The 13,366-nt window shown below is 32.7% G+C and overlaps 3 protein-coding genes across 4 annotated transcripts in view; 1 reads left to right on the top strand and 2 right to left on the bottom strand.

Moving 5' to 3' along the window:
• gpp (DOT1 like histone lysine methyltransferase grappa) overlaps nucleotides 1-1,106 on the bottom strand; it is a 75,898-nt gene extending 74,792 nt beyond the window's left edge. Inside the window, exon 1 of the mRNA XM_088237510.1 lies at nucleotides 877-1,106. Within this exon, the coding sequence (XP_088093636.1) occupies nucleotides 877-960 (84 nt within the window). The 5' untranslated portion in view covers nucleotides 961-1,106. The remainder of the gene's footprint in view (nucleotides 1-876) is intronic.
• Nucleotides 1,107-1,745: 639 nt separating this feature from the next.
• Nucleotides 1,746-5,435, bottom strand: Dbp73D (putative ATP-dependent RNA helicase Dbp73D). The gene is made up of 7 exons (XM_088237512.1): nucleotides 5,244-5,435; nucleotides 4,409-4,697; nucleotides 3,992-4,273; nucleotides 3,635-3,812; nucleotides 2,716-3,373; nucleotides 2,086-2,266; nucleotides 1,746-1,963 (listed from the first exon to the last, which is right to left on the bottom strand). The coding sequence occupies exons 1-7, from the start codon at nucleotides 5,264-5,266 to the stop codon at nucleotides 1,754-1,756; spliced, it is 1,821 nt and encodes a 606-aa protein (XP_088093638.1). The 5' UTR covers nucleotides 5,267-5,435; the 3' UTR covers nucleotides 1,746-1,753.
• Nucleotides 5,436-7,698: 2,263 nt separating this feature from the next.
• The window catches only part of Fic (FIC domain protein adenylyltransferase), a 183,215-nt gene continuing 177,547 nt past the window's right edge, over nucleotides 7,699-13,366 (top strand). The window contains exons 1-2 of one of the 2 annotated variants that reach the window (XM_088237491.1): nucleotides 7,701-8,905; nucleotides 11,187-11,662. In XM_088237491.1, coding sequence (XP_088093617.1) covers nucleotides 7,923-8,905; nucleotides 11,187-11,523 — 1,320 coding nt within the window. In that variant the 5' untranslated portion in view covers nucleotides 7,701-7,922 and the 3' untranslated portion in view covers nucleotides 11,524-11,662. Of the gene's footprint in view, nucleotides 9,212-11,186; nucleotides 11,663-13,366 lie in introns of those variants that run through there. The other variant, XR_015824362.1, reaches the window with a different exon arrangement.

Below are 13,366 nucleotides of genomic sequence, written 5' to 3'. Positions count from 1 at the left end.
ATTATTAACTTGAGCCTTTAATTCCATTCGTATTAGATGGTGTGTATTTTAATTGTTTAAATTAGGTAACAATCATAAAGATAATTTTTAAGTGATTTGCAGGGTAACAATATACATCCTTATCTTCAGAAGGTAAATAAACATGCAACTTGTCAAACAATAAAGTGAAACTCTACTATCTAAGAAACTATCTTAGTAATTTAAACTTCATTGTAATTTTTAATTTAACTACCTATCCACATTCATAATAATGTGTTCTTCGGGCTAAGTTATCACAAATCGATAGCTCAAAACCAACGTGCGGAATAACGATCACAGAAACGGGTACATTGAGAGGATCGGTCGTTATTCGTTATAAAGTTAGTAACGTGATCCATGACCTAGATGCAAATTAAATGTGTTGTGATGAAAATGTCCAATTCTGGTATGAGCTGACAAGATTTCAGTTCGACCATCGAGCACCTTGACACCGCCACGAGGTCAATAACTCATAGCACTAACATCACGCACCAAATAAAAGAAAAGCATTGAGTCTAATAATATCCTTTTCGCAGGTTATTATTATTGGGGGAAATATTGCGTCACTGTTTACAAATAATCGAGTTGATAACACGCGGTAAACAATTTATATAATAGCCAGAACACCTAGAATCTGAACGATTAGGTAGCCTGATTTTAAAACATTTTTTTTAGTACCTATAGCATTATTCAGATGATTCCGAGACATTAGAAATAACGACATTGTATTTTTTGACAGCAGAGTTATGTATGAAACAATTATTCTAAACCACTTAAGGATAAAAATGGTCTGACCGTCGCATATCTCTGAGGAATATCGAAATAACTATCAACAGTTTTAAATGTATAATATCATACCGAGCCATTGCCTGAAGTAAGAGGCCAATGATAAACAACGGGTTCAGCACCTGCGGGAGAATGAAGCCGTAAATCCTGAGCCATTATTTTAACTGCACAACATTAACAATCACACATTTCACTACCACACAAAACACATCACTAATTTTCTCTTTTTGTTAGCACATTTTCACAACACTTTCACACACACACCCCTCGCGACCGGACGCCATGTTGGGCATTTACAACATGGCCGCCATGGAATAACTTTTTTAATTTGCCTACATGATCTTGTTTATCTAGCCATTTGATAGTTTGTCTGTGGTTTCATAAATAATAATTACATTTTCTGTGACATATTTTTGTTATCGCTATTTTTTCTTTCGAGACAAAAACCAAAAATGTTTCGTTTATAAAATCAATAACAAAAATATCCTTGATATTTTCTTAAATCTTAATAAATCTTACTCATTTCAATAGGATAAAAATCACTAACGTTTAAATATTAACACTCTAATATATTATTCTATCGCTATGAAGTACTGATGCAGTACCATATGCAGGGTTAAGTGCAGATAAGAGAATGATGAATAAATTCAGCGGCAGAATGACAGAAATTTACCAACGCCTCAATAAAATCTATGTAGTGGTTAAATAACTCATGCCTAAATTTATTGAAATTTTATGTGCCCCTTTCTTCATTTAAATATACTTGTATGTAGATAAGATCCAAGGTAATTTAATGGCACATGTCGACTATCGCAAGATGCGCATAAAGACACCTGTAGAATGAGTAGTCCTACTGAATAACTGGATCAGTTTAGACTACACTACAGTTGTGTTTAATAAAATAGAAACTATGCCAATAATAAGATATTTCATTAAAAATATTTTATTTTTAATTTTGTTTAAATTTTTTATCAATAAATGCCTTGGATTTTCCTCTTTTTAAAGATTTGATTTTATCAATATGCTTATTTGTTTCTTCTTTGATTACACTTCCCGAAGCAGATACAGCACTTGCATACTTCTCAGAATAATTTTGCAACACATCTTGCAGTATTTCAATCTGCATGATGTTTGATTTTCCAGCAGTTTTTAGAATGTCCTGTAAAATAAAATTTTTAATATTATTCTTTTAAAAATTTTCTCGTAGATATATATATCAATAATCAACTGTCAAAAAAAAAGGCACTACTTTTTTAAGAGATAAGGGTTATTATTGTTTACCTGGAATACTTTTTGTTGGGTTTGTACCAAAATAGCCACAGCTGTGCCTAATCTTCCTGCACGTCCAGTGCGCCCAACACGATGGATGTATGTTTTAACATTTTTCGGCGGATCATAAGATATTACCAGGTCACAATTAGGAATATCTATACCTCTTGCCAGAGCGTCTGTGCTAATAAGTCTGGAAAAACAATGAATCTTAAATGAGGCTGAATCCCCAAGTATTGCAATCTTGGAATTATTATTATAGTTAATTTATATAGCACCATTTTTGTGAAAATCATCTCAAGGGTGTTGAACAATAAGTATCCCAACTCGTCTTGCAGCTATATAGCGCATGGACGATTGAGATTCTATTTCCTCATTTTCAATGATGATAGAATTTAGTAACAGATAGAAGCTAGATTATACTACGCCTTGCAGCTACAGAACACATGGACGGGTGAAATCTAGCCCCCATTTACATTATTTAAATTAGTAAACAATTTACTGAATTAGGTTGTGAAACCCAACACTATCAAAACTATTGCAAAAAGCAAAACATGATTATTTTAATGTAAGTAAGATTGTTATATATGTAATATATATTTTGCAAAATATTCCTTTTTATGAAAAAATATTGTAGCTTACATATTAATTTGACCATTATTAAATCGTTTAAGAACACCATCTCTGGCACTTCTGTTCAGCGCAGCGGATATTTCAGCAACATTCATTTCTCCCCGCAATAAATTAGTCAGTAGTATAGTAAGTCGATGAGCAGATTGCGCAGAATTCGTAAAACAAAGTACTCTTTCACAGCGTTCTTCAGCCAAAAGGTGGTATAGAACAATAGGTTTATTTTCAGCATCGCAAATAGTGTATTTTTCAGTAAGTTCTAATGGAGTGGTGTATTTTCCCAATGTCTCATATTTTCCATCCTCACTTATATTGTCAACAGCAGAGAACAACTTTGGTTGAAATAAGGCCCATTCCTTTAGTTTTTCAGGATCTTGCGACAGGGTTGCCGAAAAAAAAAGCTTTTGAGGTGGTCTTTTGAGAGTTGACAGGGATTTAGAATTTAAATTAGGTACTTTTCCAGTCATGATAGAACTTTCTAATTCCACGTGTTTATTCAAGTGATGAAGCCAATCATTTTGTATATGGTCCATAATTCTATCAGCTTCATCCATAACCAAGAAACGTAAATGCTTTAAAGAGAAACCTTTAGTGCTTTGAAGGTGTTCAACTAATCGCCCAGCTGTACACACTATTATGTCTACTTCACTACGCCAACCACCAGTTTCAGCTAAAAATTGAAAAGTTAGACAAATGATTCGATAAAATAAATCAATGTTTTATTTCCGTCATCATTTACTACATATGTACAAAACTCAAGCTATTTTAGCACTTTAAAACTAATTCTTCAATTAAATGCACTTTTTATATTGCTAATAGAACTTCTTTAAGTCATTTTGTTAAATTGGACCTTTCTTCCTATTGGACCAACCAACTTTTTAAAATATAAAAATAACATAATAAAAAATATTTTAAATAAAAATGCACTAACTAAATTTTGTTAGCTGCATCTGTTCCTGGGCAAATGTTGCGGAGCCAGTTACAAGTGCTACTTTCAGATTAGTACCAATACAGTATTGCTTGAAAACTTTAACAACTTGTACTGCGAGCTCTTTGACTGGTAAAATTATTAAAGCTCTAATTTGTCGGTCAACTCTGTTTGTCAGTACCTAAAATGTAATGAAATTAAAATGGCATGTAACAATAAAAAAATCATTTTTTTAGATCCTGTATTTTGTTTTGAATACCTCAAAAAACACAATGAAATTTTGTGTTCATTAATAATTTATAAATAACATTAAACTGCCCCAGATGTTCAAGGATATACTGTTTTTACAAGACGCTGTACCTGTATTATGGGTAAAACATATGCCAATGTTTTGCCACTTCCAGTTGGAGCAGAGACACAAATATCTTGCGGCCAGAAAACTGTTGCTTTAGCTTGCTCTTGAAGTAACCAAGGAATAACTTGCGCTTGGACAGGGAACAAGAATTTGATTCCCTCATCTATTAACATTTTTTTTAGTGAAAAATCCAAAATTTCCAATTTCTCTACACTAAAATTAGTACTTCTTAGATCAACCGAAAGTGCAGTTGGATTTGATAGCCAATGTGGAAGAACTCTTTTAACCTAAAATTGTTTAATGATAAGTAAAATCTACCGTCATTCAACTTTTTTCTGTTAGATGTCCTGGCAACCTTAAAGCATAAATATTACTTTTCTTTTATTTAAATCTGACAACATGTTTTTAGAAAGAATACAAACCTTGATTTTTTTTTCAAATTCATTTGTACCTAAAACTTTGAATTGTGGAACAACATTTTCTATTATTTCATTGGGTTCATCTTTGGCGGGAATATATGAAATCTGTTCTACAATCTGTTCCTCATTATCTTCAACTATAGGGTTTATAATTTCATTTCGGCTCTGTAATTCATTTTCAATAATTTTTTGAGCTTTTGCCTTTTTCCTCTCTTCGATCAATGTCTTAAGTTTCAAAAGGTTAGCTTGTTCCTGGTTTTCATATACTTGTGTATCATCTATTTCTGCATACCTAAATAATAATAAATCATTGACAAAATCAAGTAAGAAAATATATGTTTCATTAAACTTAACTAATCATATTATGCCATTTTCCCATGGGGATAGACGGGAATGTAACACTCCACATTGAAGCATATTTATTATATTATATTTAAATAGAACATTGTATATATTATTACAGGTCCCGTCAAATTTTGTTATCATTTTGGCCAATTGATCATGTCCAATAAATTTGACGAATTTGACGAATTCACTTCCCTCTTTTCCACAAACCGATGAAGTGCATATTATGTAATTCTGGATTGCCTTATTTTAGCACAAATATGCCAAGGCTACCCAATTACAGAAAGCTCCTTCAGGCAGCTTTTTTTATTCGGTAACGAGCAAATTTTTTCATGTATGTAGGCACCGCTAAGAAGACATATGTCCTCAGATGTAGTGTGCAGTATGTGGTGGGCAAGCTGTATATGTTATTTCATTACAATTATTGTTTAAGATAATAAAACTTTGACATACTTATTTCTATTTGATGACAATAATAATGCATATTTAATACCTGTTTACGACGAACAATGCCATTTTTAAAAAGTATATAAATTTCTAAATTTTGTTCAAGATTTATCTAACCGAACCAAAGCAAAATCTATAATACATGCGACCCTAACCTACGTCTTTGCCTCTAAAACTGAAAAACTCTAAACATAACCTACGAACATAACAGTAGCACAAACGTAAACTGTCAAACAACACGTTGCAAGATGTCAGAGAACATAGACACGAGCATGGAACCAGAGACTATACCATGGCACGTTACATTAAGGCTTGCAGCATATGGGTTATAAAGGACCCACACGCTTGCAAAATCGTATCTAGAATGTGTATGCCTTGGCTGGTATTCCAAACGCTCTCGCGGTCGTATTATCTCGTGTATTTTGTATGTAAATACGCCCGCGGGAGCATTTGGAATACCACCCCTGGAGAGTGAATAAAAAGCAGTCATAAGCATTGGTATTTAGAAGAGGAAATGTGGTTTCTGGGTGAATAATACATTTATCAAAGCAAGTAGAAGAATTTGTGTATCTGAGAAGCATGTTTTCAAGAAATGGAAGAGTAGAAAAATATGTTGAAATAAGAAATGCGGGCAATAAAACGAATGGCCCACTATCTTGATACTCTGCTATTTTGCGGGTGATGAAAAATTACCATCAGCTTTAAAACTTCGAACATTTTATACGGAGGAATTGTATATCGACACATAAAAAGTTCAATCGTGACAGATACCTGTGAAGCACAGGGATCACGGGTCATTTTTCTTAAGAAATTCGCTCACTAACTCTGCATACCTAACCGCAGCCTAATGTGCAATGGTAAATCAATAACAAAAGAAGTTAACCCAGTACTCGGCCGACGGAGCTAATCTCGCTACTTGAAAGCTGATCGCCAACCCTAACCATCTGTGTTGACAAAAGCGAAGGGATAATCTCGTCAATCTCGATAATAGAAACCGACGTACGTCACAAGTCCAAGGGCCGGTGATAAGTTATGTTTAGTACCACTAGCACCATCTGATGATAACTATTGTAAATAATTATCATTTTGTGGGAGAAAAGTGAGGCTCCTAGATAAATTTAGAAAAAACAGAAAGAGCTTCGCCGGCTATCTCACTAAGCTAGAGCACTAATTAAAAAAATGTTTAAGTATAAATAAATTATACAAATTAGTTCATTATCTTTCTTTTAATTATGTTTTAATTGACTTTAACACAACATTCATTTTCAGAAATATATAATAATCGTCCATGCTCATAATTTACTTCATCCGTCCATATACACCCCCCGTATCATAAATTATAATATATAGTAAACTGACCTGACCTTATTTTTTCCAATTTACTATGTTGTAATTATAAGAACTCTTAATTAAGTATTTAGGTTTATTATAGTTAACATTCCCAATGTCTAAATATTATCAATAAAAATGTATGTAAGGATATTCAAATGTATGTAAAGATATTATAATGTAAATAAAACCTTTTGTCCTTGTTAGTAAAGTAGTATTGTAATTCTTGTAAGTTCGGTATAATAAATATAATAAAAATAGTTTTTAAAAATAAAGGAAAAAGGAAGGAGAAGATATTGTGAAGAATACTTTATATTGTGTGGGTATTTCATTCTCCAAATCAAATAATTTAAATTCCATATTTTAATCTGGCAAAGGAAAAGGGTAGCCTGGAGCTTGCGACCAATAGGGAGAGAGATACAACCCCCCACCACAAGGCACCCATCAAAATAGTACATAAGCAGTATAAGGGAGTTATTTGGTCTCTTGCATCCCTTGCAATTACGCTTTCCCCACTGAGACGTGGAGGCTCTCTCACTGAGATGTGGGAACTCTGGACCTTGTCACCAACAGAGACGTGGAGGGTATATTCCTCCCCCTGAGGAACTAGCTGCTAGCTATCTACAACTGAAGCAGCCTTCAAGCACCCGATTCCACCAGCCAGCCTGCCACCTTCAGGGTCAACATCACCCAGGAACCAACACCACATCACGAAGGGATCAAGATCAACCGACTCCATCATCAGCATCAGCATCCATAACACCCACTTAAGTAACAGAATTATTTCCTCCCTTCCTTTAGTAGAGTCATAGTTTTAATTAAAATTAAATAAGCATTATTTTAATTTTAATACACTTTATTTGTTGTTTTTTGTTTTATAAAATGCTATGTTTTATGCCTTCAACCATTTTAACTAATATACTTAAATTCATAACAATATACCCGTTTTTACTTCTCTCCACCTCTCTACCACCTTACCACTTTTAAAAATCAAGTTTACTCAGCAAATAAATACAGTTCTAATAGATTTTAATCATATTCAGTTATTACACCTCTCGGGAGAAGAAAGGTTGTAACAATTTCAGTTATCGATTGGTATTTATATGAACGCGAACAAAAATGCTGAACTTTCATAGACAAAATATACCTGATAGAATTTAATTTCCTAATTTGTGCGATTTGTGCCTTGAAATGTCAGTTGTGATGTGTCAAAATGTCAAATTCTTTATCGCTCAAAATTATGTTTAAACATTTATTTTTTTTATTTGTGAAGAAGATTATGAATTTTGACTTTAATAGAAATTATTTTTCCAAAGAACGGCTTTTGACGTGGTTTACTATTTATTTAAATAACGAAGGATAGAGTATGAATTAAAAAATAATTATACCTAACAATATGTCGCACTCAGAACCTTGGAAAACGCGGACAATTTACGCATTTATAGTGTGTTTATGTGCTTTAGTGAGTTATAACTTATTATATAGAACCAAACTCTTTACCTATGTCATAAAACGTACCCCCTTTTCTCCCATGCCCAGTGACTATGCTCTGAGCATATCAGAAGATAATGTCGGTTACTTTTTATCTATACCACACACTTCTAAACGTCCAGACACGAGAGACACAGTTTCAGATTCCGAAGCAATTGTGTCTTTGAATGCTGCTTTAGAAATGAAAACACAGGGGAAATCAGACAAGGCTCTAAAACTCTTCCAACATGCTGTGGCTCTATCTCCCAAGCACCCCGATATATTAACACACTTCGGAGAGTTCATCGAAGAAACTAACAGAGATATCGTCAAAGCTGATGAGCTGTATTTGAAAGCTCTCTGCAATTATCCTGATCATCCTGCGGCGCTCACTAACAGGCAACGGACAGCCAGCATAGTAGAAAACCTGGATCAAGAAATGTTGGATAAAATAGACAAAAAACGTGACGCTCTTTCTTCAATCCCGGACTCCAACTCGGCACTGAGAAGAGCCAAGAAAGAAGCGTACTTCCAGCACATCTACCACACTGTAGGTATAGAAGGAAACACAATGTCACTACAACAGACAAGATCTATCTTAGAAACAAGACTAGCTATTGGAGGCAAGAGTATAGATGAACACAACGAAATATTCGGCCTAGATGCCGCCATGAAATACATAAATTCTACTTTGCTCAATAGAATGCGCGATATAACTGTCCACGACATTCTGGATATACATAGGCGTGTCCTCGGCTTTGTGGATCCAACAGAAGGTGGCTACTTCCGTCGTACACAGGTGTATGTGGGTGGACACGTACCTCCAGGTCCATTGCAGATAACCTCCCTAATGGGGCAGTTCCTCGCCTGGTTAAATTCTGATGATGCTCTAGATATGCACCCAGTCAGGTAAACAAACCTTTATTAGTATTATATTGTGGTTTCATAACTGAGAAATAATGCAAGAACCACAATGGAAACATTGAACAAATAGGATAAAACTGCCATAACTTTACCTTTTTGTAATTTTTACCACCTTTGTTAACTTCACTTAAGTATCTTTATGAACATTGCGGTCTTCAGTGATACTTGAATAAATAGTTTTGTTTCTACGCCAGACACCTGATATATTTACTGTAAAAATAGCATACTAAGTTGTTGATAATATCTGGGATTACACTAAGGAATAAATATCACTTTTTAAAATCACACCTTGTGAAATTTAACTGTATTACATCACTACAAATATATTTAACAAATTATCCGAAGAAAGCAACTAAAAATACAGTAGTGGAATTAATTCTGGACACTTTCTTTGAAATCCCAGATTTATTTACCATTCTGACTTTATTTTCACTTATATTTTGTATTGTAATCAAAGCCGTGTTTAAAATAATAATTTCCGCATAAGGGATCATTTATAAAAAAAAATCATAAAAAATAAATTTTATAGCAAACTTCAAACTGATTTAATTGATGAATTTACAAACACACTTAAGGAAGTACGAAACAATTAATATTTCATTGGATATCCTTTGTTTTTTAGAACCACTTCGAGTTGTCTAGGCATCGCAAATCTTTAGGTGTAACCGCATGGAACCAGGCCAGGGTGATGGCTTCAATCAGCTCTTTCTTGTTGTTTGGATTCTTTTGAGATACCATCACTATCAGCCTTGACCATAGATTTTCTATCAGATTTGAATCCAGATATTGCCTGGCCAAGGCAGGACAGTTTTGTGGTGGTCACTGAACCACATTGTGCAACTCCTGGCTGTATGCTATGGCACTCCGTCCTAATGAAAGATGCACTTAAGTGGTTCTCCTTCTAATAAGTTCTCGATTGTAGGCAACAGTTTCGCCTCTAACATTGCTTCTTGCTACTTTTTTTGCATTGATGTTGCCCTCAACGACAGCTAGCCGCCCCAAGCTACGCTAGCAACAGCTAGCCGATTCCACTACTGTATTATAATAACTTATATTTAAATATAGGTAATGGATTAAAAATACTCTACACTTCCACTTATTTATTTGACCAATTAGCACTTTTAACCTCTAACGGGCATCTTCAGACTGGTAAATATTAGACAGAGTTAGAATCATATATGCAAAATTAAATATTATCTCAAGTATATGTTTATTACATTAAAAAAATAAGTCGAAAGACAGATAATAATATTGCGGTGCAACAGACAGGCACTAAGTCATTGAGGATACATGTGTTGGCGCTCTACAGCTAAGGAAGATTAAAAAATATTTATCGGCATATACAGAGTCCCACTTTAGGTTGTCCTTATCTCCTTCGGTTGTTTTTTGTTTTTTAAATGTACCTTTACTTAAGATAATATTTAGTTATATAAAAGTTATCTTAACACTGTAAAATATTTACCAGTCTGAAGATGCCTGTTATAGGGTAAAAGCGCTAATTGTTCAAATAAATAAGCGAAAGTGTACCAGGTATTTTTAATTTATTACTTATATTTAAACATGTCGCTATATACATAATTACAATGGAGTTCCATCAAGAATTATCAATAAATACCTAAAATTTTTTTTTGACATAGTAGTTTAAGTATACACCTGAGCTTCTTTTAACAACAAGGTACAAAATTTTAATTGAAAAAAAAACCATTCATTGCCACATAAAAAATTAGGATGAAATCTCCGAAAACGGTTCTGGAGTTAAAAAACTTAATAGAACAAGTATGGTATGAAGAAATTTCCGCAGAATTTTTGAGTAAGCCGTACAAATCCACGCCAAGACAAATAAATAGTGTGATAAAGGCCAAAGTCGGTCATACAAAATATTAATGTTGCTCTAATTAAATAATAAATATTTTTTTAAGATGCTTTAGGTGTCTTATTTACTAAATAAATGTTTTAAAAGTGAAATATTTAAGTTTAAAGCAAAACAATTAAAGAAGTTTTTTTAAATGTTTTTTGTCTCGAATAGAAAAACTCTCAAAACCTTTTTTTAAGGTCAAAATGAGTGTTTCATTGATGTAAAGTATACATATATAAAGGTATATACGTATAAGCATAACATTGGAAAATGTGTAAGAATGGAACGGATTTTTTTTTTATCTAAGTTCTGTTTTTTACAGGTTTGGCTATTTATGTTGCCGGGGGTGTACATATCGTACATATATACCTACAAAGGAAAAATTAATAAAAATTTCATTTTATGTTTCAGATATGCAGCATTAGCCCATTACAAGTTAGTTCACATCCATCCTTTTATAGACGGAAACGGGCGAACTTCACGACTTCTGATGAATCTGTTACTTATGCAAGCGGGATTTCCACCGGTCATCATATTGAAACAACACCGTCACTTGTATTACCAACACCTACAATCTGCGAATGAAGGAGATGTTCGGCCTTTCGTTAGGTTTATTGCAGAGTCTACAGAAAGAACTCTAGACCTTTACCTTTGGGCAACCAATGAGTTTTCTCACTTACTGCCAGCCATTGGACAGCCGACAATATTATCGGAAGAAGGAAGTGGACTCGATGATGACTTATCATGACCTTAGGACTGCAGCTACCTCCTTAACCATAAGGCACAATATTGGTGCATTATTAACTGTGATATATAAATGTTTCCTTTTATGGCGGGCCATAAAATAAAATACCATTATATTGTTTAAATTAGTATGTACCACTTTACAATATTATTATTATTTAAAATTTATAGAATGTATTAAATTAAACACTTTATTTTAAGACCACTTGAGTTTATTTTGAAGCATTACTAGTTTCGGAAAGCACAGATCCTTCCGTCTACAGGTGTTATTATAAACTAAACATAAATATACATAAATAAAAAATCTAGGTACGGGCAGTGGTGGGAGGAGCTAATAAAGGGGGGGGGGTTTATATAATGGGAATATTGTAAGTAATGATGAGGGATTTAATACAATATTATTAATTAATGTATTATCCGGTTTTTTTTTGTATTTCTAGATTTTCTAAGCTATTCATTATTTAGCCTCTACGAATATAAAGAAAGGTTCTATTACATTATGTGATTGGCGAATCCCGAAAAGGTATTCAATGTAAGGGCTTGACGGTATTCTTTCATTCTAATTTTTAAATTTATCACAGTTTAGTCGATATACTTATAGTTACAATCTCCATATTGGATCTGGTATATGCCACTTTTATTTGAAATGTCTATTTTTGATTGTGAATTAGATTTTTTTTTTCCTAAACTATTATTTGCATAATACGTGGGTTGAAAATGTGAAGTTGATAGTCAAGTTATTTTTTTAGTTCCTAGGCCAGTATATAAAAAAAATTGAAAAGATTTATCAACCCTACCATTACTACGTGCTGAGGATAAGTATTTATCTGGCATTTTATAAAAAAAAATTATGTTTTAACATTTTTTCTATTAGTTCATTATTATATCCATTATTTTTAGCGATTTGTTTTATAATATCTAATTTATGTTTATAATTTATAGTACTAAGAGGTATATTAATAAGTCGGTTCAGCAAATAATGAAACCTAGCCATTTTATGTGCGAAAGGATGTGAAAAATCAAGTGGGATTACAGTGGGTTTGTGATAAATACTAAATTCTAATTTATTAATTTTATAGATAGATCCAAAAAATTTTAACTCTTATCTTAATTTTTTTCCAAAGTAAATAGAATATAATTATGTAATATATCGGTAAGGAATCTAATTGTCTATCAGTACCTACAAAAATCATCTACATACTTAAACCGTTTTAATATGCAAGATTTTTAGAGTTTAATCATTTTGACTCAAGATTGTTTTAAAATATATTTGCTAAGATAGGTGACAGCGAAGAACCAATTGCGAGTCCGTCACGCAGTTTATAAAATTTAATATAAAATTCAAGAGTTTTGAGTTGCACAGACATAAACTCTCATCATCTCTTTTACAATATTATCTTCCAGATCTGAATTGCATAGGGTTTCTGTAAAATATCTTGTGTATGTGCGTTAGTAAATAAACTAACTACTTCTAAAGAAACAATTTATGTTTAGTTATAATAACACACGCAGGGGAAGGATCTGTGCTTTACGAAACTAGTAGTGCTTCAAAATAAACTCAAGTGGTTTTAAAGTAAACTCGAGTGTTTAATTTAATCATGTTATTCCACAAAGTTAATTCTGATTCCATAAATAATTAAAATTTATATTTGAAGCACTAACTTTTTATTAATTATATTTAAAAGTAAAACAACTTTGTTTTTAACCACGTATTATTATTTTTTTAAGTGGTTGAAAGAATGTTGTTTTATTTTAATTGTAGTTATTATTATTTATTGGTTGTGATTGTTATTTCCACTAATGCTATGACATTTTATTCATCCTGAAATATTACAGTGCATAATTTT

Source organism: Micrasema longulum, unplaced genomic scaffold, assembly GCF_059751315.1.
Source record: "Micrasema longulum isolate JH-2025_06_02 unplaced genomic scaffold, ASM5975131v1 h1tg001733l, whole genome shotgun sequence".
NCBI lineage: Eukaryota > Metazoa > Arthropoda > Insecta > Trichoptera > Brachycentridae > Micrasema > Micrasema longulum.
The sequence above is the reverse complement of the archived record's forward strand: the minus strand, read 5'-3'. Positions and strand labels throughout refer to the sequence as shown.

Coding starts and splice junctions, on each gene's coding strand:
- Dbp73D (XM_088237512.1), bottom strand. CDS start 5,266: ATGGCATTGTTCGTCGTAAACAG. Junction 3,813..3,991: donor ATGTTTTACCCATAATACAG/GTACAGCGTCTT, acceptor ATTACATTTTAG/GTACTGACAAACAGAGTTGA. Junction 2,267..2,715: donor AATAATGGTCAAATTAATAT/GTAAGCTACAAT, acceptor TTGTTTTTCCAG/ACTTATTAGCACAGACGCTC.